The sequence below is a fragment of the Bombus vancouverensis genome, chromosome 15 (genome assembly GCF_051014615.1).
Source record: "Bombus vancouverensis nearcticus chromosome 15, iyBomVanc1_principal, whole genome shotgun sequence".
NCBI lineage: Eukaryota > Metazoa > Arthropoda > Insecta > Hymenoptera > Apidae > Bombus > Bombus vancouverensis.
In genome coordinates this window covers 9,831,790-9,859,763 of record NC_134925.1, presented here as the reverse complement: position 1 = coordinate 9,859,763, position 27,974 = coordinate 9,831,790, and the positions used below count along the sequence as shown (strand labels likewise).

Genomic DNA, 27,974 nt, shown 5'->3' with positions numbered 1-27,974 from the left:
AAGAGAATCGCGTGTAACGTAATTCATCGCATCCAAATCAATCGTTTTCGGTGTCTCTCTTCGAATCTTTCTCGAGAAGCAAATGAAATTTTTCAAGAGATAAATGGCAGATCGTAAACTAGCGAATGAGTGACACACGCTACGCGAATTCTTCTCCATTTACACGCCAAATTCGCTCAAAGAATTCCCTATTCTTGTCGCGTAGAACTCCATCGTTCTTGGAATACCTGAAATTTTTCAGAACCGCTTATCCATAGACGACGAAGAGATAGAAGATAGTAGACGACTTTGAAACACAGTGAAAAACGATCCATACAACGTAATTCGCTAGCAATTCGCTCAGAGAATTTTCTATTCACCTCAGATCGAGCTCGATCGTTCTTATAGCATCTGAAATTTTTCAGAACCGCTTATCCATAGACGACGAAGAGATAGAAGATAGTGGACGACTTTGAAGCACGGTGAAGAACGATCCATAAACGTAATTCGCTAGCAATTCGCTTAGAGAATTTCTTATTCGCCTTTGTATCTAGCTCGATCGTTCTTAGAGTTGTGAAACTTTTTCAAAACCGTTCATCCATAGACGACGAAGAGATAGAAGATAGTAGACGACTTTGAAACACAGCCAAGAATGATCCATACAACGTAATTCGCTAGCAATTCGCTTAGAGAATTTCTTATTCGCCTTTGTATCTAGCTCGATCGTTCTTAGAGTTGTGAAACTTTTTTAAAACCGTTCATCCATAGACGACGAAGAGATAGAAGATAGTAGACGACTTTGAAACACAGCCAAGAACGATCCATACAACGTAATTCGCTAGCAATTCGCTCAGAGAATTTTCTATTCACCTCAGATCGAGCTCGATCGTTCTTATAGCATCTGAAATTTTTCAGAACCGCTTATCCATAGACGACGAAGAGATAGAAGATAGTAGACGACTTTGAAACACGGCGAAGAACGATCCATAAACGTAATTCGCTAGCAATTCGCTCAGAGAATTTCTTATTCGCCTTTGTATCTAACTCGATCGTTCTTAGACAGTTTCTTGAAATCTTTCTCGGAGGCGAATGAAATTCTGCAAAACCGCTTATCCATAGACGACGAAGAGATAGAAGATAGTAGACGAATTTGAAACATAGTCGAAAATGTTATGTGCATAACGTATACACGTACGGGCGAAGATTATTTTTGCCAGCACCACTACCACGCACCTGTCTCCCAGCCGATCGATCGACCATTAACGTCAAAGCCGACGCTAGAGGGGCGCCGAGGGAAACGAGGGTGACTAGGGTGCACTTTTGCGATCAAGTGTACCCGGCAAGTGGCAGAGGCGCTAGTCCGTCAGCCTGGGGCTATTACTTTGCATACATACAGGTAGCCTTCCATACACCGCTAGGCTTGGAAATCGATGAACTAAAATAAATACCTGCGACGAAAGCCACTCTCTCTTTGTCTACCAGTTTGCTGCCTGGCGTTTCTCCTACGTTTCCTCTGCCTCTTTTCGTTTAATCTCTATTTCTTCTATCAAACGTATATTTATATTCCTCGTACGTATACAGTGGCTCACGAAAGAATTCGAATACTCTTCGAATGTTTTTAACACTGTGTATTTTAACGAAATACATTTTCACATCTAATTAACGATCGTAACGAGACACGATTGTCCTGATAACATTGCAAATGAACCTGGAAACGTGTATACAAGTTACAGGATATTTATTGGAAACATACACTTCGCGAAGAACACCGAGGTGTTTCAACATTTCGATTGCACGTTGTATCAGGTCGTCTGAAAAGTTTCTTTCGTTTTATAAGAAAATAGTGGATGCACAACATTTTTCGTTTTATATTATTTTATCGAATTACGTATGATCCATTTAGTTTTATCAAGATAAAAATCACAACGTTCGACAGATTAGGTTTCACGTTTGTATAAAGATGCTTCGTTGTAAGAGACGTGTCGGTAAAAGAAACTTTTCGGACAACCTAATATTTAATAAGCCGCGATATCTATCTATCTAGAAAGATCATCTTTTAACTATAATTGTATAACGTTGAAGACTTTTGTTCGCCATATATACTAGTTTTTCATTGAATGTAATGTCGCAACGAGCGTCTTGTAACTTTTATATAGTACAATTTCGAAGTGGCTTTAGATCGTAGCGGTACAGTTACGAGACACGCGTCTCACTACGGAGCTAATGAAATTTCAGAAAGTTTCGTATAACGTATGTTATAAAATCATAAAAATTTTCTGTGGCAAATATTCCTGGAACTGGCGTGTTCGTGATTTTCTTTCATCGTCTGGTCTTGCAATTTCCTCGATTCTTCACGCAGCTAACAGATCAGCAGAATTGAACTAATCGCGCCACGAGTTGCGAGTTGCTATTATTAATTCGAAAAGTTCATTTTAAAAACGGCACTTGTCAGCTCTTTTATTTTTCCAGAAAAACAAAACGACTCTCTACAGTGGCTAGAAAAATTATTTCCACGTGCCCTTATTTGAAGTTTTGAAGAGTTCTTTTTTTGTTTAGTAAATCCTTTTGTTAGCCACAGTTCGTTTTTACAGTACCAATAATTTGTAGTCGCGTGAAAATATTAGGAAATTTGATATTCTATTTGAACTTACGCTATTAAGCCAATTAATTAGTAATAAATGCCACAGTAAATATTAGGTTGTTCGAAAAGTGTGTTTCTTTTACAGACACGTCTTTCACAACGATGCATCTTTATACAAACATTTCTTTTTATTATTTGGAAGAATTTTACTAACAATTCTCATTGAGAATTATAAGTAAATTATTCTAGCGTTGTACTATAACGTGAACAATATGCGATTATCGTATGATTGATTCTAGCTGAATCTAATTTATACAAACGTGAAACCTCATCTGTCAAGCGTTGTGATTTTTACTTTGATAAAACAAAATGGATTATACGTAATTCGATAAAATAATATAAAACGGAAAATGTTGTTCGTCCACTATTTTCTTATAAAACGAAAGAAACTTTTCGACAACGATATGGAAAAATACTTTTGCATCCTATCGTGCCTATTTTATCTTCCAAATATTACAAGAGTATCACGATTCGAATGTTTTATATAATAAATAAAATCGAATAATTTCTATAATATATTTTGCCATATTACGTGCATTCTATACGGTAGACATCGATCGCTTTCAATTTACTAAAAATGCGCAGAAATCCGCGATCTATTCGTAAAACCCGATACGCAACTCGCATGTGTTTGCCAATTCGTCGATGCTAGTAATTCGATAAATTATCGTGAAATTTCTGGCCTCCAGCGCGGTTGCTCGACCGGAACGATGAATAACGGCGGCCGATTTACGGTCCGAGGCGGCGAACTGAAGGCAGACGAGTTTCCGTCACGAGGAAAAACAACGATAAACCGAATAGAGCGTGAAACACGGTCCATGCGTGCGTGAACCTTTCGACTGGTAACAGAATCGCCGCAACAGCCACGTAGACGCGCGCAACGACTCACAGAGAAAATGACTCGACGAATAGAAGAAAGACGTCTCTACGGACTAGCCATTTCACGATTCCATTGTAGTCGGTTGCAATTACGTGGCGAGGCGGCGCGCGGTATAATTACGCGATAACCGGGCCAACAGGAACAGTAGTCTCGATTCAACGCCTCGTCTTTATCGACGACGGGATAATTTTTAGTCCGATGGAGCCGCGTCTGGCGGCTTAACGCTAGTTACGAAGTTAGCTCCATGGTAATTTCCAGTTTGCGGAATTCCTGTCCTTTGGCCAATGCTGAATTTCGTTTCCTCCGGCGTATTTCTCCATTATGAAGTAATTATGCGCGTTCTCTTCATTTTTTCTATCCGTACAGCCGTTCACAGTGCAGGCAGCAACGTTGGATAAATTTAACAGCGTAAACGCGAGGACACTGCTTCGCGTTTTGCCTCGTCTCTCGTATATATTGACGCTTTACCGACTGATAGCCGATTAATCGGCTTTCTGTCGCCGACGCTTACCGACCGTTAGCCTATTAATCGGCTTTTCGTCACCGACAATATTTCACATTATTCGAGCAGTGATTCGTTATTTGGTACGAAGGTACCTTGCTCAGTTGCGTCAGTTGCGTCGCTTCGTAAGCTCCCACAGTTTTATACCAATTTGAAAAACTTGCCGTTCGCGATGAACGAAAAGAATGGTATCGGAGAGTGTAAACCGAAACAGAGCCGGCGCCAGGAAGAATCTGCGCCTGAGTTGCCGGTCGGACGTGCGTATGCCGTTGAAACGCTAGCGGTCAGTAAAGCGTTAATCTCGACAAATTGAAGTTAAAATATCAAATTAATGGTTTTTAGGGATTAAGCAATAGGTTGTATTTTTTCGTGGAGAATGCCCAGCTGCATCGACCAACGTCGTAAAAAATACACGGTGCCATTGAAGAAACTAGAGTTTTAGTATCGAGACGCGTTGACACGCGAGAAAATACAAGATAGTAGAAAATAAAATTGCATCAGCCCGATCAGTGTCTCGAAGCGCAACATGATTCGTTCAACACGTTTTTTCGATCAAAGCAATAAATAACATATTATCTGAGGTAGTATTTCTTATCGACTGACAGTGTATATAATAGAAGACGCGAGATATTTATTGGAAATATACGTTCGCGCAGGTGATGAAAACGTAGAAATCCTCAATTGTTGATTATACTGACAACACTGATAATAGGAAAGCTCACAAGCTACGGTTTCTACCTTTTCAACTTGCCAATATTTATCGTTAGTTAGGAAATTGTACAGGGAAGACTTTCAATTGTTTTTATCGGGTCGATTCCAATTTTTCCATCGGTTTTTCGGAACAGCTTACGTATAATTGGTATCGTGCAATTTGCAGTACGCACAGTCGCGCGAGAATGAACATTTCTGCGATAGGAAACTAACATTTTTACGATGGGAAATTAATTGAACAAGAAATGCGGAGACACGGTAACATTTTCAGCGTGGCCTAAATTTCCGAGAGAATCTCTTCGAATTTCACTTACAAATACTCACGATATAATTCCATCGATAACAAATTTGTCAGGATGACGCTGCAACGTTTAATGTAACACTGAATCAACGATCCTCGACGACAGTTTCGAAATATTTTAAACTCGAGCAGACTAAAACTTATATTCGCGCATAGAAACTAAATGCCGAACGAATAAACGGCGATTTAAATTGCGTAAAATGGTAGAATCGAAAAATTCAATTTGAAAAATCAATTTAAAGTTGATGGAAGATTTTTCAAAATGACGTGAATGGAACGAGATTGCTAGCTAGTTGAGTGAAAAAAAAAAGATAGAAAGGACAAGGGATATTTTCAACGCTCGTCCAATGTCCTCGGTTATAATCGCGGACGTAATATATACGCGAGCGTGGTGATAATTCACCGCGTTGCTCGACAAAATATATCTGCCATAGCGTAGGTAACCGCAATCGTGCCGGATATGGCGTAAAAAATGCAATTTCCAATTTCTATCTCGCAACCTTGAACGGTGCGGTCTATCGCGATAAGCTGGCTGAAATGTTCCAAAGTTGCTCCGTGGAAACGATCTGGTCATCGGTGAGATTCTTGTAATCGACAGATGAAAACGACAGCGTCTTTCTTTTTCTCAATTCCGAGAAGAAAAATTCCAGCTGAAAAATTCACTCGTCTCGCGACACCGTTAAGTTTGCCACTGGAGGTGGTGACGCGGTAAATTCACAAACTTGGAGCGCTTCGAGGTGAAAAATCCGAGCGTGACGATATCGTAAACAACGCGCGTCAAAACGAAATCCATTCTCCGGCGTGAATAAATCATAGGATTATCAGCACGGATCCCACGTAAGTTACTGCCACTTCAGGCTGACTTTCGTGGTCTTACAAGAAGAAAAGAGGGAAGATTCCGCTAAGAAAATGGAGATGCTGTTCCTAGCTTGTAAAACTCGACGGTTGCACCGGCTCTCGTCTATCGACCGCGTTTCGAGGACCGTGCAAGGAACTCGTTAACCGGAAATCGAAAGCAAGTTTGTTCGATTTTTACGGAGAACTGAGGGAGGAGAAACAGAGAACGAAGATATTCTACGTGTTTCGTTTAACGGTCTGCAATTGGATATGTTGCAACAAACGATTCTACGAATAACGAAAACGGTATTAACGAACAGTTCTTTACGATTATAATCTTACGATTACAATGAGAATATTGCAACGAACGCGAAAAAAGTGGATACTTTTTAAAACGATTGCATAGTTTGTAAATATCTCGGTGATTATTAATTTTTGATACTATATCGTATAACGTGTTTCTGAGTAAAATTTGATGCTTTGGTCGAATTCGCGGAGAAACGTCAGGCATTCGATTTAAAAGATTGATGGTGACCATCGTCTGACGATAAAAAAAGCGAAGTAACAACAAATCGATTGCGGCACTGTACGTCCCCCAGGAAACAATGCAACTTTTGTTTGAAACATTTTTTTCTTGTTTCCACCAAAGCTGTACCATTAGCTTAACTTTTGATGAAAACGGCTCCGTATACAGCCGAAGACAAAAATAAATGGACAGGTATTTTTATCGCGTATTCTATTCGATTAATGTTGAAATTAATTATCTGTTGAAAACAAGCACAAAAGCGGTGCCTCGCGTCTTTCATACGATAAGTTTCACAAAGTAAAAGTTGAAACATCTATCAAACTAGTAACTTTTTGACGTAAGTAGCTCGATAATTTTTTATACAGAATCCTTTACAGAGCTGATCAATGTATTAAGAAATATATAATTCCATTTAAAGAACAAAAATTCGCCTTCGCCTTTGCGCGTCCATCTACAAAATAACAAATAACATGAGAATATGCCCCCCTTGAAGCCATTCAACTTTTATCCGAAACATTTTTCCGTGTAATTAATAATAACGAAAATATCTCGCCTTAAACTCCTAGGTAACTCGCCCTTCATCTCTCATTTTTAAATTTCATCTCAATCCACTTATATTTCTCTCCTCGATTGTACACGCATCGAAGCAAATATTTGTAAATTGAACGCTTCGATCCGTAGCTCTCCTGGCGGCTGGCGGGCATAATTCAGACGTCGAGGTATCTGCAAGCGATGAAAATTCTGAACGGTACCGCGGCCACGGAACAGGCAACGCCGGAGTTGGAAGAATGCGTGAAGCGACAGCTGGCGACTTCCGGTGCACGAACCGGTTCCCGCGAGGTCGCGGAACAGGTGGTCAACCAGCTGGAAAGAACTCTGTACGACTTTCCGTGTCTACGGGGATGCGTAGAGGTGAAGAACTACGCCGATGCTTGTTCCAGTTTGGCCTGGGCCTGTCTGGCGCGTGTCACGCCTTTGGTCCTCGACGTGGCTCAAGCTTTGGAATTCAGACGAGAGATTCATCTGAGGCATCACGCCTCTCCGGATCCGAATGGTACGAGAATTAAGACAGTTTTGTGGCCCGGTTTGAGGGAAGGCTGTCAAGGACCCTGCCTTCACAAGGCGGTCGTTCTTACTTCTTAACATTAACACGTTTTTACCAGTATGTCGATTTCGGCTGACTTTTCCAGTCACGCGAATCGCCTTACTTTAAATCGAGATATACGTAAAATACGTAAGTATACTGGCCATAAGTATTACGTACTTATTACAATTATTATGCAAAACTTTAACGAATTTTATTTTATTCGATATTTTATATTATAAAGCATAAAAGTATGATGATAAAGAATGAATTATTTATAATGAAAGAGCGGAAGGCATTCGATCTAAGGTACCCAATATCGCCAAGTGTCAAAATACTTACGTCCATTAAGAAGTCTAACTTCTGCTGTGAGACACATGCGGTTGCGACTAGATGGTTATGCAAATGCGATATTGTTACTTATGTGTGATAAATATCAACTGGATTGCATGACTAGATCGCGTATTAATCCATTGAAAACCAGGTACAGTGAAATAGTACACGGTATATAGAAGTTGAGGAACAAAATAAATACAAAGTAACTACGTTCAAGATGCAGAAAATGTAATGTTAAAATTAACGTTAAAAAATGACAGAAGAAAGGTGCAAATGCGATACTATGATCAATTATCATTGTCACCTTTATATAAAGTGGTCTCAAAATGTATCCGCACACCGTTCTATATATCGTAACATTTATCTATGCAGTAGAATTCATTGAGTTCAAGTGTATTATATTGTATTAACGTTGGTTCTTAATGGATTACAGTATGTTAGGCATATAGCGTCGTATAAGCAACGTCCTTTGAGATACGCGCGATTAAGGAATTCTTGCTGGGAAATTCAATTGAAAACGCGTAAACTTCTACGATGCTGCTTCGAATCGAAAGGAAAAGAAGTTGATTTTTAAGTGGAAAGATAAAGTAAAATATGATAAATAGATAAACGGATAGAATCAGAAAGTAAGTTAGAGTCGTGGAGATCATGAAGAGGAAATGCAGACGATGTGGAGTGGGATGTACGCCACTGGCTGCTCCAATTTCCACGCGTGCCTCGTCGCAGTCTTGAATTTCCCAAGGGGAACTGGAATTACATTTATACTCCGTCTTATGTAACAGAAACGCGTCGCACTCTTTACCCTCTAGCGAGATAGGGTTTTAGCGTTAGCGGCGTGATGAGATTCTTTAATGCCACACGATCTCGCGCACGGTGCTCTCGTTGCTAAACAAGTCACAGTTGTTTGCACGATCGAAGATTCTTCGCGGGGATTTTGCAAATAGAAACGAATACCAATTACTTACGCGCGTTTTGATCTTTTTAACGCTATTCAATCTATTAGAGACGAATGATTTATTAAAGATATTGCAAACCCAATATTTCATTTGCGATTTCCTTTTAGTCCGTTCACATTAATAAAGTCCATTAATCTTTCACATTGTAATTATAAAAAAGAATTTACTTAATATCTTTTTCGTTACTATTTCTTCTTTTATCTAGATTCCGCGATTATACGCGTTTTAAAGAAATTGAACTACTATATAGCATTATGATAAATTAGTTTTTCTTTTTGTGCCTTCGATTTGCGTAATAGCGTCTGTAATGTATATATTATTCTAATACGTTGTTTGTACCATGATAAAAACAATAACTTACTTTATATTACGTTACTTACGGTTTCTAATAAATTGTTAATTAACGTTGTATTTACACAACTTTTGGACATTTCTTTATTGCTTGCCCTTAATGGATTAACTGCTACCAACCTTTTTCAATAGCGACTTCAATTGATTAAAATGGAGAATCTACTACCGAATAATGCATCGAGAGCAAAAATGGATTAACTTCGATGTTCAACAAACTGAATAATTTTCTGTGTAAATTACAATCCGAATATATTTAAGTACTAATGCAAACAACGCAGTTTGTTCCGACGACTTATTTATTTACAAATTTCTTTACAAATTGTTTAAAATGTCGCCCTAACTAACTAAATCGCTAACAGATTCTTGCCCGGCGAATCTTATCTCATTCTCCACGACCTACATCTCATATCCCACATTCCATATCATGCATCCCACAACCATTCTCCATACCCAATAAGGTAAGTACACTCATAAGTTGAAACTTTCCATGCTATTATACACACTTATCCTGTATCATGCATTCACTATCCCATATGCGTTATCCCAAACCCATTTCATAATTCACATTTCTATTCCATATTCCATACTTCATACATCTTATCTCACATCCTATATCATGCATCCTGTAACCGATACTTCATTCTCCATACCCAATAAGGTATCATAAGTTGAAACTTTCCATGCTATTATACACACTTATCCTGTATCATGTATTCACTATCCCATATGCGTTATCCCAAACCCATTCCATAATTCACATTTCTATTCCATATTCCGCACTTCATATATCTTATCTCACATCCTATATCATACATCCTGTAACCAATACTTCATCTTTCATACTTAATAAGGTAAGTACATTCATAAGTAGCAACTTATCATGATATTATACGTACATTTCTATACCCTACATCCAACATCGTATCATTTTCCACAAAGAAAAGTTATCCCCACAAAATGAAATTGAGTTCCTGCGAATTATCCACAAGACGCAATTCATTTCCCACAAATTTCTCAGAAAACCCACAAGAAATTGACACTTCCCGCGAGCGAAATTCGCCAGCCCGCGAAATGAAGTTCGTTGCCCACAATTTCCCACAAAAGTCCATAAAAAATTGACACTTCCCACAAACGAAATTCGTCATGCCACAGTTAGGTGTCGCGGTGTTAATGAAATTTCAAAACGTTTCCTATAAAACGTTCGATATACATATTCATAAAAATTTGTATGCTAAGTGTTCGAATATCTTTATGAACTACTCTACGAGTATGTTTCAATTCAAAACTCAAACTCGCATCCAGAAGAAACGCGGCTTTGTCGATGTCGTCGATGCGTCCATGAATAATTGCAAAAATATCTGTCGTGCACTTCAACATCGAGTCGCGTTGCACGGTTACTTCCACCTAGAATCAGAAGTTACCAGGAAACTGTCCGTAAAACTTTTCTCGCGTCAGATGCTCCACCTTCGAAAGAAACCGTAACTGCCCTGGGGTATCGCTGAGATTTTGTATTAGACGAGGAATAGTAGCCACAGATGCTTTGGAAATATCGATGTATCAAGTCGGTAGCAGGCAGCCACATGGCGAAACTTGTCGGTTCTTGAACTTTCGAATTCTTTACACGAGCGCGCTGCGATATCTTCCCCTCGTCGTTGATATAATGCGGAGAAAACTCGAGGAAAAATGTCTCTCTTGCGATCCTCTTCGCGTAGGGCAGTCCATTTTTTTTTGCGAGGGTAATCAGATCATATAAGCGCTTTAAATCTCGCGATAAATCATTTCGTGAGTGGAGCTATACGTCGAGCATAGTAATTCTGGGCGTAGTTAATCCATTAGAAACCGCATAGCGAAGTAAATGTAAAAATTACGTATACTGAATATTATTGAAGAATGTACAAAAGTACAGAGCTATGCAAATCTATACAACGATCAATTCTTGGAACATTTGAATATACGTATAATAATGTGGATCCTTTGTAAAGACGATTGAAAAATAGAGATTGTAAATGCAAGAAATTGTTGCATTTTTATACTCCCAAACTTTTGGTATTATTTTTTTATCCAATAAATTCATCGAAAATAAACAATCTTTTCTCGTAGAAACGACGAGAAAAATGTTACTCGGACAGCGTGAGTTTGGATAGTCAAACTTGTACTGTACTTCGATTTATTCGAAAAGATACTGGGATGTAGCTAGAAGATGAAAGAGGAATAGAAAAATAGAATTCAATGACGTAAATTGACAGAAGAAACGTTTTAAATGAAAACTTAACGTTAACGCAAACGTTTGCCCTTAGTGGGTTAATGTACTTAAATAAATACACCGTCTCGTATAAGAAAGTTAATGCTTTTGTCTTCTAATGAATATCGCCATTGCTTAAACTTAAGCTGTATTGGATTAGCGTTTAACGATCACCTAATTCCATGTCCATAAGTATTTGAAACTTTCACATTATTGCGAATAAAACTCCTTAATCTAATCTTGGCTTACCATCTTATCTCGGTCAAACATGTATAGTTAATGGATAGTGATGAAAACGATAGTTGATATTAATTAGTATAAATAAAAGAAGAAAGCCGCAATTGAATGAAAAGTAATTATGTGCAGGTGCCTAAGTTCAGTGATTTTAAAACAATTTCGAAACACCACCAGCATATATTTTTATACGTTTATGTGGACCGGTAAAACCATTCATTATAAGTAAATACAGATACTGTGTACTTTAGTTTTCATTGCACGGGAATTTTGTTTTAATATCGTTATTCTGTAATAATACCATTGAAACGTTATTTGTAATCATTGCAAATAATAATTTCATACAGTCAATAATTTTAATTACATTTGTTTAACGTTATTGAGTTCTGAAATAAGAAATATTGTACTAACTCTCTCTCTCTCTCTCTCTCTCTCCCTCTCTGTCGTGAAATTGCAATAATAACAGTAACGTAATTTCCTTTGATTGTTCTAAGGATTAAATTTAATAGAACATTTATAATCTTAATTATGACAAGGATTACAGAATTAACGGTAGAGAGTCGTCTTTTCTGTTACAACTAGGCTGCGGATTTTTATGCAAACGCATACTTTTATAAACCTAATTAAACAAATGGGGTCTACGTATAAATTTACCTCGTCCGCTAAATATTATAAAAAATATTATACTTTGAATATCGTCGCGTGTTACGTGCATTCTTGAAATTTGAAAATTCCTGTGAACGTATAAAATCGTTCTAAAAATCTGCGATCTAATTACAACTTCGGAAACTTAATAAAAATATAAATCTTTCGATTGTATTGCAGCAAACGTCCAAATACTTACGAACGGTGGTATACTTTGTCCTCCGTTCTAATACTAAAAACCGGAAACGATCCTAGCGATTAAGAGTTAGGTAAGAAAGTTTCGTTTGAAACACGATTAGCACGAAACAGAAAGCAGTCCAGAGAAATATACAGTGGCCCTAAAAGCCGGCGATTAATGCGACGATTAACGCCGAGCTGCGATAAATTCTTAACGAGCCTGCAAGCACGTACAATAAGTTCTCGAACAAATACGAGGCCCCGTGCGTTTCAAACATTTCGAAATTATCCTGAGCAAACTCGCAAGGAATGCGAGCCAATTCGTTTAAGGCGCAGCGTTGTTATCCTTTAACAGATTGGCTGCCACGGTGGTTATCAATGACTCGCGTAACTTTTCTGAACTTTCAAAAACGATTAAAATAAGATAAATGTCACAGAGCGAAAAATGTTCAACGACGCGAATGGCTCGTAACGTTGTTGGAGAGAAGGCGTGCAAATACAATAATTAATAATAATTTTGGAAAAAATGCAATATCATAGTGCAGTACACGAGTCGTTCGGAAGGCACACTGATATCGATTCTATAAATTGAAATGTACAAAAAACTGACGATACCTATGTGATAATGAACGACTGTCTTTTAAAATTTATATCGGAATTTACCATTATTTGCCATAATCGGCTTATCCGATAAATAAGCTTATGCAAGCTAATCGCTTGTTCCCTAAAAATTGCGTATTAAGTAATGAAAACTTAATGTGAACTTAAACGTTCACTTAAGTAACGAAATAAAAAAATTAATAAGAAGCGGAGTCGTCATATTTTAATCCATCGAGGCTCCCAGAATAAAATGTATGAAATTCGCGTGGCAGTCAACGCGTTAAGCGTATAGTATCAAAGTAACTGACTCGATTGCAGCTGTCAGGTTGCATTCCGGCGAGTTAACGCGTGTACTTGAAAACACGGTATACGGAGAGAGCCGAGGTTAAAGTACCGTAACGACTAGTCTCTCAGATTTCCAAGGTTTATTATAAATCTCATTTTCTATATACATTATTCATACATGGTTTCAATCTTTCCTGTTTGTGTTCTCGCTTAATGTAACGTGTAGAAAAGTGCATGGAGTGATTACGTGTTTGGCCCTGATGAATTTCAACAGTTGCACTTGTAGTATGAGCATATGAATTTCTACGTAGAAGATGAACGTGCCTCTGTTATTCGATCAAAAAAATGTCATGGAGAGCAGTTTGAAAAATACGTCATACGTATCTATCTATGTATTTCTGTGTATTTACCGTACATGTAATGGTAAAAAGTGAGCTTTACGGCTTTGGTCGAAACACTCGACAGTTTCGTACTCGCAACACGTAATAACGCGAGCTCCGTCGAGTCTCGAGTATTTACATCGAATTTAATAAACTTTCGATCTCAAATGTTTCGCATTGTCCCATCTACATAACAATCGACAATCAATCGTTCAACAAAGAACAGTATCGAGCGCGCTTCACGGACAGCGACGAGCTGTGGAATCGCACGCGATTTCCTTCCAAGTCGTTTCGAATCCTTTGTAGTATAAGTCAATGTACTGCTACTTTTCAAATAAAATAACGTGTGCTGCATTTATCTTTTTCAAGAAGTTCACATTGTATCAAGTCGTCGCTCTAGAAAATAAAATTAATATCTGATTAATTATGAAGCTAGAGAAATGACACTTTGAAAGATTGGAACAGGTCCAAATTTCCAAAATCTTGACTTATACTACTATGACTTTCAATCCACCGAATGAAGACCACACAGGAAAAAATGTAGTAAATCTATGCTACTTGATTTTCTGATTTTTATCCCACTTAGTGACAAAAAAAATGTATTTTGATATGGGATATTTAAAAATGGAAATAATCTGATAGAAGATGTAAGCACTTTGAATATTGATTTAGCCGTTGTATCTTAATTTAGTTGATACCTTTTACATGTTCAAGAGAAGAACACATTTAATTCTAAAATCAAATACAAAAGTAGATCTTCTTATATAGAATCGATTGAAAATAGATCGAGTCCTAAAATTGTTCCATAAAAGGAAGGAATTATGTGACTTACGATGTTTTCGATTGTGGCCTTCGTAGGGAAATTTATTCGACGTTGATTGACAAATCTAATATTTTTAAATATTTTTAGCTTCATCGCTGAACATGGCAAGCGCTGTCCATAAAATACGAGCTATCTCGCAACAATGATTTATCCTATATAAATATGTAAAATTGCCACTACGATCTCGTTAGTTTGAGATTTTCGTGAATTCCGCGATAAAAAGTATGTAAGCTCTAGAATTGCTTCGACAAACGGACGCACAGGGTAAACAGGGTATTTTATACAATACCCTCAAATTTCCAATTGACTTAGTTACCTCGTTCATCGAAACGTAAACTTATCCCTCCTAAAAAATGTATTCTCTGATGCTAATCGACTTACGTCTACACTGTAAGAAAATATACTTTATAACGTCAAAAAGTAAAATAATTTGTTGCATCGTATCTCTTATAATATGTAAACTGAAGCGGACGAAACGGACAAAGAAAAAAGTGTAATTTATTTTCCCGTTGACTCGCGAACAATGTTATCTTATACATAAACGAGAATCGATCGATGCGATCAAACTAATCCACGCGAACGATATATAGCATATTCGAAAAATATATCTTATTCATTGTATGATTATATACCGTAAATTTCCTATTCGATGAAATAGCTTTTTCAAGTGACGAGAAGGGGGATTCTACCATTACATATTTCCTATAATTACATTCTGTTGTTTGTATAAAATATACTCGACCGCTAGTTACAAATATAAGACTTAATAATATACACATAATATATATAGTCAAAGTTTAAAAGATTATTCATTAAGAACGCGATGTCTTTTCATGAGCCTCTGAAGTGTAGAATTGCACGGTCTATTATACGTATGTAACTCGTATGAAGAGTAAAAATGCTTTAGAAAAGGTACGGTGCTATAAATATATTTCCGTAAAAAGGAAGAAGAACAAACATAGAAACAGATACGAATAAATGAAAAAACATGTTCTCTTTACGCTATTAAAGAAAAATAATTCAGCGTTATAACTCGATAATATGTTAACGCATGTATGTACCTAGTATGTTTGTGAAGACGCATGGGATGGCACGAATCGCTGCCTTCGTGTGAAAAGATATATAAAACTCTTTTTCATCAATGGTGCGATTCGATGGTAATTTACATGATAGCACACCATTTTTTGCTACCTTCGTTTGCTGGTTTACTATTCTCGTCCAGTTCCAATCTACCAGTCTTAAATTTCAAGTCTGAAACCGGGGTAGAAACTTGTATAGGCTTGCGTAACCCTTTCAATAAACTGATAGGACTATGTAACAAGCTGTTCTCAGTTTCAGTTTTCTGCTTTTTCATAGAATTCCAGTCTTCGGTGTCAAGTTTTCGTTTTCTTTCGCTCGAACTACCATTTGTGGTAGAAAGTGTGTCAGATAAATCGGTACTATAATGAAGAATCTTAAAATCCATTGCTTCGTCCTGCGGCAATGATGCGCTCGACGTATTGACGAACATCGAATCGCTCGGCGAGTACCTATACTCGCGTAAAGTCACGTGACGCATTCTGCTGAGAGAACGCCGGCCAGAAATGCTTCTCAGCGTCTTCCCGAAGGACATATCCTTCGGCGGCTGGCTCGACATACTGTGACTAGCGTTACTCGTGTCGAATAACTTCGAATTCTCTTTTAAACAATCGTTCAACTTAATCTGCACGTCCTTCAACATTATCGAAGGATCGTACGAAACGAACGATATATTCTTGCTGATGCTTTCCTCAGCTATTTCCATTTCCTTTTCCTTTTCCTTCTCGACATCATTCTGTGATAAAATTTCAGATGCTTCAGATATTTCCGACGTTGTGAACTCTATGACATCTGCCGAATTACTTTCCGTGTCGGTTTGAGATTCGCTTTGCAAGTCTTCCTTCTCATGTATGTCGTCTTTTGTCATCTCCTGTTCAGGAGGGCATTTTTCATCATTTTCCTTTTTTAAATCTACATTGTCTATCTTTTCTGTAATTGTGTTTTCAATATTATTTTCTATTTCAAATTGTAAATTTAGATTGTTCTCCTGGCAATCTTCTTGCTTTTTATCAGAATTGCTTGCTTCCTTCTGGCATTCCAATTGTTCTTTCTCAACCATTACTTCTGCATTTTCCAAATCATCCTGTGTTTTCAACACTGAAATGGATTCGGAAGGAGTATCACTAACATACTCCTTATCAGATTCCTGTGTATCTTTAAAACTATCATCTTTAGTATATTCCACCTGTACAGTTGGATTTAGCTTTGGATCTGCTTCTTCTGATTCTGGCTGCATCTTTGCAGAGTTTGATTCTTCACTTTGTTGTGAAACAATTGATTTTTTTTCCTTAGAGCTTCCAGCTGTTTTATCTGGATTTCCTGTTCCCTGTTTTGGAGAACGTTCTAATTCAACTTTCATTGGCTCCTGAATTTTGCTCTATAACAAACATAATATTCCACATATTTAGCAAGTGAGTTAACATTTGAAAATTTTTAAATGATTAAGAATTAGAAGATTAATGACAAGGCTTAAAGTGATATTAGATATAAAGAAATAATGTTAGATATAAGATAATAGAATATAAAGAAGATAAGAAATGATTAAACTCACTTTAAAGTTTTTCCTTTGATTATGTGATACTCTCTTTATTAAGGTATTCAATTTAGATCTGAAATAAAAGTATTGCAATGTTCAAAATCATTAGAAAAGAATTATATGGATATTTATAATCAATCTCCACAGAGCAAGAAATTCTGGAGGTGATGAGAGGTACTGATCCAAAAAAAAAAAAACTTGACAAAGCAGCTAAACCAAAGTTTCTCCCCTGTATCTATTTAACAAAACTTAGACCTATACGTTTTCGCCTATTTGCCCATTTATTCCCAATTATTTCTAGCTTATAGTCATACAACAAATATTTCATCAATTTTCTCAATAAATTTGTTCGCAATTTGTGTAGCTTAGTTTACATACGTAAATCAACTGATTGTGAGAGTTGAGAAATTCGAAAAAATATATGAGAAAATATAAAAAGTCTCAATCTATGAAACGTTTATAAGATATCAATGTTTATCTTCTGACAAAATTGGGTAACACTTGTCTCGGATATTTCAAAGAAAAAAAAACACGTAGCATCAAAGAAAGATTATCCACAGGCGGCAGTGTGTCCGGCGACGTGTGTAGAAAGACGATCAAAAAAAGATTTGTTATACGCGAGACGGGTTTAACTCGAATAACTCGAATGAGACAGAATGAGAAAAAGGAGGTACTAACAAGCGAGAAGACTAAACAGAGAAACTATGGATAAACTTGTTGTTCGCTGGGCTGATTGGTTTTACAAACCTGTTCGAAATCTTGGATTTGTGCTGTCTCTTGCGCAAGCTAGTTTCAGAAGGATTTGGCGGCGCGGTCGTTGCCTTCAGTCTCCGATTGTACAAATTCCTCTCATCGCCCCCAGGTGTCGCCTTCTTTGGCGTCTTACCCATAATGTTAGCGTACGTTTACGTCTTGGCTATTTAACTCGTTTAATCTTTCCACGCCCTTTTTCGTAGGTCTACCCTCACCCACGTAAATGCAACAAGCCCCTGTCGTTTAGTTACGGAAGACCGAGTTTATCTACCTGTGCCTTTACTTTGCCTTTTACCTACAGATATATATCTCGATCGTTCTTTTTCTCTATTTCTGTGTCTTTAGTTTTGTTGCCCGTTCACTTGTAACATTACGTACTTGAGTATAGAATATTATTCGAAAAGCACATCGCAAGACGCAATAATATATCGTAACTTAAGAATTAGCGTACATGATTCACACAGACGCCATGTAATACGCTGCTTGATTTCGAGACCGTGTAAATGTACGCGCCAAGATCACGTCGAAACAGCCACCTCGACAACCCATACAAATTTATCGCTAGTTTTCGAGTCACTATCGCTCTGGAACTTCTTAATTGGATTAAGATATTTTACGTAACTGATCCAGCGGAGATACGTATTCAGAGGAAAGTGTCAACGCCGTACGCTAACCATACACGTGCACACACTCACGACCGGCTACTTTATTCCTTACTTCGATACTAGCGGTAAATTCCGTTGACAAATAACGCAATCCGACACGAGTATGGCGCAGCGCTGCTGTCGTTTGCCGCGTTGGTCCCGTTTTATATAAAACATGCACTTAAATGAAAGGATTAGACATATTTCTGGCACACTACATGGCAAAGTCATATTTCATGAAGTTCTACGTAGTATATATTGTGATTTATGAGTTAAAATTAATCGATTGATATATAATATGTAGTATGTTTTTCTATATTTATATATTATATTATATATAGTTCAGAATATTGAATATTATTTTATAATATGTTAAAAAAACACTAATTTAAGATGCACTAACTATACTTACTATAAAAACATATCATGTAAATAGTAGATGGTAAAAACTAATACGCGCAAATAGAAAAATGTTATAATATTAAGAGAAAATTTGTATAACTATATAATATATATAATGTTTATAATTACTGTTCTCTAACTTTAAATACATAAATATGTAAATAAGGAAAAACAAAGACTATACAAATCATAAAGTACAACTTGATAATAGGATAAAATTGACTATGTTTGCTTATTTCAAATGTTCATTGATATTTGATTATTAGGCTGTGGATATTCATGCATTTATTTTTTTATCAAATGATTTAAAAAATGAAACTTAAATAAGGATTTGTTTCGTGTAATAAATAAAATATTTACACCTTTTAATTTTCCATAAATGCAGAAATATTCAGTCTATCCGAAGGTAAACAAATTTTATTTTCAGATACACTCTATTTATAGTTATTTATAATTATGAACAGTAAATTTCAATGTTTTTTAAAAGATATGTATGACGATATTCAAATTTCAAAAAATGCAAAAAAACATGATACTAATCGTTATGTGCTTTTATGTTATAGTCTTCATGTACCTTTTGTTACTAGGATTACATGGCAACACTGATTTTTACCGATAAAAGTATCTAGATATAGTGAAGGAATATTTGAATTTTGACTGTTAACTAAATAGCTTCAGTGACTAATTTCAGGATATCGAAAATCATGGAATTGATGATTCCGATAGTTGGTTTTACAGATTACGCGTCATAATTATCGAAGAGTATAACTGTTAGTTTAGTATTCGAAGTACTATTGTGCTCGTATGAAATATATAAAATGAACGTATTATCGTTTTGGATATTAATTAGTGTATTGAAATTAGTAACAGCAGAATGGAACACAAAAGACTATATGAAACGAGAACATTGTTTGATCAGACCATATCAAGGTTTGTGAATTTTGAATAGTTTTGTTGAGATTACGGTTTGTGGTACAACGTGTCATGACGTGCATATTTTTGTATTTATAATGAGATGAATATGATTCAAATGTACATATATGCTATAATAATAGCAAGCTTGAGGTTACATTAGTAAAATAAACAATAACAAAGACAAAATGTAATTTTATTACATTGATAAAGCCTGATGTTAATATATCTAAATATTTTACGTATTTAGGGTCTGGAATGACAATACCTTATTGGGATTTTATGGGTAGTACAATGGTTACGAATAACTATATAAGATTAACTCCAGACTCACAAAGTAAACAGGGTGCCATATGGAATTCTGTTGTAAGTTTCAAGTTTTTTGGTAATTTAACAAAGCAAAATCACAGAAAATTGTGCTTCAATTTTTTTCCACACATTTTTAAATTCATACAAGATTTTATTTAGTTAAAACTATCAGGATGGTGCAATTGAAGCCTAATAGAAATGCTTCCCTGACATTTGTTTATTTAGCCATGTCATGTAAGAAATTGGGAGCTTCAAGTTCATTTCAAAGTTCATGGAAAAGGAAAAGATTTATTTGGTGATGGTTTTGTAATTTGGTATGCAAGAGAAAGGATGAAAAGTGGTCCTGTTTTTGGTAATCAAGATTATTTCCAAGGATTAGCTATAATTTTGGATACATATAGCAATCATAATGGTCCACACAATGTATGTACATGATATAACATTAATTATATTATAAATTAAAAATGTCAAAATCATGATAACTATTTTGGTTTTTATAGCATCAACATCCTTATATTTCTGCTATGGTCAATAATGGTTCTTTGCATTACGATCATGATCGTGATGGAACACATACACAAATTGCAGGTTGTGAAGCAAACTTTCGAAATTTAGAACATGATACACATATTAGTATGAGATATGAAAGGGATACATTAACTGGTAAGTACATATTAGTATAGAATATTTTTGGGCATGACAAAAATGTTGTCATGTAACTGTGTATAGCGTCCCATTATACATATACTAAGTAAAAGAGTATTTCAATACTGTATTTTACTAATAAATGAACCTTTTCATTCATTTGTACTCAACTAATATCCCCAATGTTAATAATATTCATCTTACTCTTCTTGAAATAGATGTTTATAGCTATGCTTTCTATGTATTCTATCATTTTATGTGGTATTCTACAAATTGACATTACAGTAAGGTCTTACCCTGAAGCCTTGTGGCTTACATCATGGAGTGCCTCCACTTCAGCAAGTGATATTTTCATCTTTTCATATATTATTTGTCATCTTTTCAGTTTACTTCATTTCACATATCATTGAAAATATTGCAAGTAAATAATTAGATGTAATAAATGTATTATACCTGCAATACCTATATTTAAACAAGTGACGAATTTGCATGAAGTTTTATAAACTAAATATATAAAAAAATATCTGCTTATGTATTATATGTATTTAGTTAAATTTATATAATTTTTATTCCTTATTTGTAATAAGCATGGAATAAACCAGCTTAATATGCATAGAATAAATATAAAATATAATATATACTCATATTTTGGTAAATGTTTTCCAACATGTTGTTTTATTATAGTTTCCACAGACTTTTCAAACAAAGCTGCATGGAAGGAGTGCTTTTCTGTGAAAGATATAAAGCTGCCTACAGGATATTATTTTGGAATTTCGGCAACAACCGGAGACTTATCCGATAATCATGATATATTATCTATTCGTTTATTTGAATTAGATTTACCAGATGATGTAAGTGGTATTTTTTAAGTACTTTAAACAATTCTTAAATGTGTATGGTTATTTATGACAATATATCACATTTCAATTCCAGCCAAGAGATCAAGAGGATAGATCCAATATTTTACCATCGGCTGCATATTTTGATGCACCTCGCGGTACGTAATAAATGTTGTATAAAATGTATTTGATGAAATATTCTTGTATTCATTTTAATCATACAATTCTCTCTTTACAGAACACGTGGATGATCCAAAACAATCTGCATTAAGTAGAATAATGTTTTTCCTTTTAATGCTCATAGTAGCGCTCGCATTAATTGCCTGTGTGGTAATAGGTATAATGTGGTATCAGAAGCATCAAGAAAACAGTAGGAAACGTTTTTATTAAATCACAGTGTGTTATATATAAACTATTCTACTTTTGGATTTCTCGTTTCTATCGGATATTCTTTCTATAAAAAAACAAGATGTAGTCATAACGTGTTCATAAGACTGTTTCTCTTAATATTAGAATAACAAACACAATATCCATACATATTATCTCTGATTTTGAGAATATCGTTCCAGAGGTATTTTGATGAAAAAACGACAGCAAAGGATCGTAATAATATATAAATGATTACAGCAGTCATAAGACGTGTTGAATTATGCTATCTGCTATTCTAGTTCCAATAATGTTTATCATGAACAATACAAAGTTCCTTTACCAAAGTTTTCATGTCATTGTCTCAGTTGCTGCAATGCATTTTTTATAGAAATAAGTTTAATTATCCGCGTAAGAATTAAACATACCGATTTTATGCTTCAAATGAATTTTAGTTTGGAAATTCAGTAATTACAATAATTTAATCACAGGAGACAAAAGTAAAAGAATAAATTCTCTGAAGTAATATCACAATTCACATCGTTACTGCGAAACATCGTACATCACTACAATATTATGAATAGCAAAACGAATTCTAGAAAGAATTATTCCTCTCTACAAAAGCGTTCTTCCTCACTTTAACCTATCTTTATATCTGTGGATTCGGTATGATTGAAATGACTTTATCGGTGTAGATTTTATATTTGTACATAAAAAAGCAACATTATCAATATGTGAGATTAGAGTGATTTCGTGTTGTGCAACTCGGTTTTATACAAAAGATAAAGGGAACCAAAATCTCCAAATAAACAATTGTTAAGAAACGTAATGTTATTATTTGTGAAAATAATGTACTTCACTTGTTGCCAAATACGAAAAATAAATACAACAATTATAAACATTGTAAAAACAATTATCTTAGAAAAAACAAAAAATTATAAATAAAAACAAATATGTATTTCGTATCAAAATATATTCCCTATAAGTTTATAAGCGACTCAAGCAAAACATTTAATATGACAATATTTTTGCTTCTTAAAATATATTTTATTATAAATAATCATATTTATTTGAACAGAAAACATCAAGGCACATCTATATTTGTCTTTTGTTTCTGCTACAATCTTTTACTATTGTCCTGATATGATATATAATGTAACTGTCATTCCTTTTAGACAGTTATAAAACTCTTTAACCATTTATGTTTTTAAAGTCTAGACACTTAACATCAATTTAACAACAATCTTTAACTTCTACACATCATACAAGTATATATCTTTACTACTTCTTCAAATACATATTAATATTCACATAGCATTTACACAAGTAAAGATATTTCAACAACTAAATTAATTTCGAAACATCGTCGAATTTCATAAATCTATGTGAAGGTATTGAGTTCTAAGAAATGAAACAATAATATAGGTACACGTATCACATTTGTTATACTACATATATCGTTTTTAGATGTTGATAGAATTCATTATGCAGATGCGGATGATATTTTCCATTAAAAATTTAGCATTACAAAAAGAGTTGCGATATTTTACTATTAAGTTAAAATAAAATCGAAAAGGTTCCACCTCTCGATTTTTCGAAAACGGAATAGAAAAATATTAAGCGCATTTATCTCTATTACTGGCAGTAATACTTATGAAAATATGTCGATCTTAAAATATACGTGTATATACATATAAGTGTACTCTTTGACGTAAATACTTGATGAGTTTTTAATGAAATTCTAGTGCCTGAGGTGTTTGGTAACATCAAAATATGTTTTTTCTTTTATAGATAATAGATAAAAGTAGTTAAAAAATATATTCTTAAAAATCTAATGTATTATTTAAAAAATAATTTCAAATTTAATCATAGAAAAGTAAATAACTGTATAGAGAGAGAGAGAGAGAGAGAATCTTCTTTTATATATTTAACCAAACTTTCATATCTTTTTGAAGAAAAATGCTGAGACTTAATATTTACAACACTGTAAATTCTTTCCTTCTACATTCCTAGCTTTGTCTTTTTTCTGTATTTGTTTCCTTTCTTTATAAAGTCGTTCAATTAATATGTCTTAGCTGCTCTTAATAATACTTTGAAAGGAAGTTCAAGATACTATCGAAATTTATCTCGTTGTAAACAACTTTATCTTAACACTTCACAGAACATTTGATACTGTATATTTTATAGATCGCATAAAATGCAACTATTTAAACATTACGATAGGATTCAACAAAAAGTTCAGGACTGTTTTTATACCTAAACAAAGATCACTTAAAATTGAACTAACCGTTATATGATATTTATAACGTTTGTAAGATTTTAAATCAATAGAGTGACATGCGAGACAACCAATCTCTTCTAATTCAATATGAGGCTCAGATCCGCCGAGTAACGATTCATCTTCTAAACCACTGTTCAGGAATGTACCGGAAAACCAAATTTTATCACCAGGATATATATTTAAACTAAAATTAGTGAAGGAGTGATCCGCGTTCAATAAAATTTCCGCATTGCTTCCCCACATACCACTCTTCATTCTAACCGAGATCTCAAATTCATACTTATTCCAGGCAGGGAAGTGACATTTGTTTCGTCGCCTTTGAATACTTGCAAAATGTTTGCATTTTTCATGTCTTAATTCGCCGCTTGAATCGCAACTATTTATGTATGGTTCACCATACATGCAACTAACTGTGTCTCTAATACCGTCAGGTAGTTTGTTAAACATTGCAGCCATATTATTTTTTATTGATTTTAACTTAATATCTGTTACGTAACCTTCCCATGAAACTAATATTCCTTCCAAATTAGCACATTCAACTTGCACCTGTGCCTTGGACGACAGCTCTTCCCATGCAGGCTGATGACAATGATTTTGATATTGTTCCCATGAAAGTGATGAAACACCTTCATACGTATCTGGTTCTTGTTTGTACTCCATTATCATTGGCCATGATAAGAACATGCCAGCACTAATACCCATGACCAACTATAAAATGTATATAGCAAATAAAACTTTTGTATGTTGTTTTTTCTTTGATTGTTTCATGTTGATATGCTTACCTGAACAACAGTAATTACCCAATTAAGTTTAGGTGTTCGAGTTTTCCTTAAATACCAAGAGGCAAGAAATGGCATTCCTCCCAGTAAAGTAGTTACAACTATTCTCATTGCCAAATCGCTTTCTGATAAATACTTAGCAGCAGCTACGATTGGTAATATGATAGAAGCCAATCCAGCAAGTGGTAAGAAAAGAACCATACCAACTAATGCTAAGGCACCCCTAATTAAGCCGTACCATGTTGCACCTTGAGAACTAAAGATTGCTATCTGCCACCAACTTAAAGTAACACAATGGGGTATTAACGTTTGATATGTTCCTCGCCAATTATCTCGAGCAGCCATTTTTGCGAAAACTGCTGGAATTAGGAGGTAAAAGACTGCACGAAAATTCAAACAAAATTCAATACCGTTACCAACAACGTACGAAGCAAATGTTGGGACTCTTATATCTAGAAATCTCCAGCCCTGAGCAACTACGATATCTGTTTCGTATGGATACTTTGCCAAGACGTGAACACCGAAACTGAAGAGAGCTAAAAAATCTGGAAATTTGGATGAATCTTTCCATATAAAATTTAATAATGTTATCAATGTTAACGCAACCGCTATGATAGTGAATTCTGACTGAGGTGTCCATTGATGAGCTATGATGGGATAGATCATTAAATTTAAGAGTAAAGCAAGGAAAAAATGACCATAAGGCTTGAGATTCTTACAGCAGAATTGGTACTCTGCTTCATCGGGGTTTAAATTCCCGCCTGAATAATTGAGAAACAACCCGGACCAAATACGAAAATTATTGAACTCGCGTTTTCGCTGTAACATTTGAAAAGTAGCGACAACCATAACAACGAAAGATAAATAGTATAGAGCCATTGGTATAAAGAGTAGGAGACTTTCTGTACCAAATAATGAGTACAGCAAGAGAAGTAATAGTATGTGTATATTCGATGTGAAAAAAATTTTCTTAATTGACATTCCCCTTTGACCTAACGTTTCAATTAACCAAACATATAAACGTTTCAAAGATGCAAGGGGATGGATGAGAGGCCTTTGTAGTAATGGTATAGTATCTAAAGCCATTTGAGATGGATCTACCATACACAGTGCATGTGACACTATTGGGAGCATACCACGAGCATAGCTAGCAGCAGCAGAGACCAGAGCTGCCTCTGTAATTTTCTCTCCTTGATGATCCATCCAATCTAGAAAATATAATCCCATAAATAAATAATTAATAGAGATCAAATAATATAGATACTAGATATTTCCTTACCATGAACATCATTTTCTTTATCTTCATCTTTTTTAGGTGTACATTCATCAGGAAGCCCATTTTTAGGGAAATTATCAGTTGAAATGTCATTTATATCTTTTTGTAAGTTATTATGTATTATATTGTTCGAGCAAGAATAATTATCACTAGATGAATTTGATGCTATATCTTTCATACGTTTTTGTAACTGCTCTGTTGTAATAAAATCCTCACCATTTGACAAACTGTACAATATCAAATACATTATACATTTACACATAAATATATTACTTTATTAAATTCTATAATTCAATTATTTATACCTAGTGAACATTTCTCTTGCTGCTCTTCTGGCTAATTTTTCATCTTGGGTCATATCAAGACAACTTTTGACATCATAATAGTTATGTTGTGTGATACCACGGCCAGTGGCTAAACATTTTCTAAGAATATCTGTTGCTTCCAAATTTCCTTGCTCTGAAGCTTTCGTAAGCCAATATACACCCAATTTCGCATTTTCTTCTTTGTCAACATCTAAATCTAAATCCATAATTTATATTGCAATAATGTACACATTAATGTATTCAATGAAATACAAATGAGAATGTGCATTGCTACCACATCTTTCTTCCAATAGTTGCTTTGCTAAAACTACTTGAGATTCCGGACAACCATCTTCAGCCAGTTGAGACCGTAATCTTCTAAGAGATCCTCTTGGTCCATCTAAAATTATGCAATTGAACTATAATTCTGCTCCTCAATTAATAAAACAACAATGCTTTTGTTATTTATAGTGAAAAGAAATCAATTGGGTGTTACTCATTTGTTCTTACATACTTTAATCATTTGACATTATTGCACATTGAAATCATATTATTAATCATTGTTTATTCTGATTTGGCAACTGTCAAATTTTGTTTTTGTAAAAGAGTAAAAATATTTAATTGACATTTTTGCAAAAAATTTGAAAAATTATTCGTCATTCATCATCGTTACGAAAATACCATAATTTCATTCAAATCAGTCCATAGCGCCATTGAATTGCAAAAAAAAAAAATAGAAACCATAAGTCTCAGCGACAGATAGAAAGTGAAATTGCTGCGTTACCATGTAATGTCCATTGTTTTCTACCAGATCTTCCAGATAATGGTACAATGCCAGCCATAGCTCCAAAAATTGGGAGGATCACTATTAAAATATTTTTGCTTTGCGTACTAGTTGTGCCACGCGAATCAATTATCCAATATCAAAAACTACTTTTCCAATATACATTCAAGATTTCTTGACAAAGCGACTGTTAAAAAATTAGCATTGAGGCATGATTCCATATTGCGCACGCGCGATTATTAAGGTTAGGTTGCTGAACAAACGTCAAGAGCAAACGAAAATTTTGAATTCGTCAAGAGTAAAGGATAATTCAAATATATGTATAACAGAAATAAGAATAACTTTGATTTAATGAAGTATTCAATACTCTGTTTACTAACTAGGGTTAAAGGGTCAGAACAATTAGTTGCCTCTATACATTACCAAGCTCCCATAGCTGGTTATTATATTGCATTTTAATATATCTTATGTATGTATGTATCTATATTTCATTATCGAAATATTAAGTATTTATATTATCTAATAATGTAATAGGTTTTTTAAAAGTTTTAAGTAATTTATTTTTAAGTAATTAA

At 34.8% G+C, this 27,974-nt stretch overlaps 4 protein-coding genes across 9 annotated transcripts in view; 2 read left to right on the top strand and 2 right to left on the bottom strand.

Moving 5' to 3' along the window:
- The window catches only part of LOC117166304 (uncharacterized), an 82,775-nt gene extending 71,109 nt beyond the window's left edge, over positions 1 to 11,666 (top strand). For all 3 annotated transcript variants that reach the window (XM_033350156.2, XM_076624697.1, XM_033350157.2), the window contains one exon: positions 7,059 to 11,666. In XM_033350156.2, coding sequence (XP_033206047.1) covers positions 7,059 to 7,520 — 462 coding nt within the window. In that variant the 3' untranslated portion in view covers positions 7,521 to 11,666. The remainder of the gene's footprint in view (positions 1 to 7,058) is intronic.
- Positions 11,667 to 13,408: 1,742 nt separating this feature from the next.
- On the bottom strand, positions 13,409 to 18,595 carry LOC117166252 (uncharacterized). 3 transcript variants are annotated; one of them, XM_033350054.2, is made up of 3 exons: positions 17,852 to 18,595; positions 17,120 to 17,177; positions 13,409 to 16,945 (listed from the first exon to the last, which is right to left on the bottom strand). In XM_033350054.2, exons 1-3 carry the CDS (start codon positions 17,992 to 17,994, stop codon positions 15,653 to 15,655), a joined length of 1,494 nt encoding a protein of 497 aa, XP_033205945.2. In that variant the 5' UTR covers positions 17,995 to 18,595; the 3' UTR covers positions 13,409 to 15,652. The 3 variants fall into 3 exon arrangements, with proteins under 3 accessions (XP_033205945.2, XP_033205946.2, XP_076480813.1); XM_033350055.2 differs by having other exon boundaries at positions 17,991 to 18,595; XM_076624698.1 differs by having other exon boundaries at positions 18,309 to 18,595.
- A 1,003-nt stretch (positions 18,596 to 19,598) lies between these two features.
- On the top strand, positions 19,599 to 22,932 carry LOC117166259 (vesicular integral-membrane protein VIP36). Its single transcript, XM_033350070.2, has 7 exons — positions 19,599 to 19,833; positions 20,066 to 20,181; positions 20,350 to 20,547; positions 20,625 to 20,787; positions 21,454 to 21,620; positions 21,703 to 21,766; positions 21,847 to 22,932. The coding sequence occupies exons 1-7, from the start codon at positions 19,722 to 19,724 to the stop codon at positions 21,996 to 21,998; spliced, it is 972 nt and encodes a 323-aa protein (XP_033205961.1). The 5' UTR covers positions 19,599 to 19,721; the 3' UTR covers positions 21,999 to 22,932.
- Positions 22,183 to 27,808, bottom strand: wfs1 (wolframin ER transmembrane glycoprotein wfs1). 2 transcript variants are annotated; one of them, XM_076624701.1, is made up of 6 exons: positions 27,400 to 27,808; positions 26,914 to 27,015; positions 26,616 to 26,832; positions 26,314 to 26,537; positions 25,038 to 26,242; positions 22,183 to 24,963 (listed from the first exon to the last, which is right to left on the bottom strand). In XM_076624701.1, exons 1-6 carry the CDS (start codon positions 27,455 to 27,457, stop codon positions 24,178 to 24,180), a joined length of 2,592 nt encoding a protein of 863 aa, XP_076480816.1. In that variant the 5' UTR covers positions 27,458 to 27,808; the 3' UTR covers positions 22,183 to 24,177. The 2 variants fall into 2 exon arrangements, with proteins under 2 accessions (XP_076480816.1, XP_033205877.1); XM_033349986.2 differs by having other exon boundaries at positions 26,911 to 27,015; positions 27,400 to 27,805.
- Between the last annotated feature and the right edge of the window lie 166 nt (positions 27,809 to 27,974).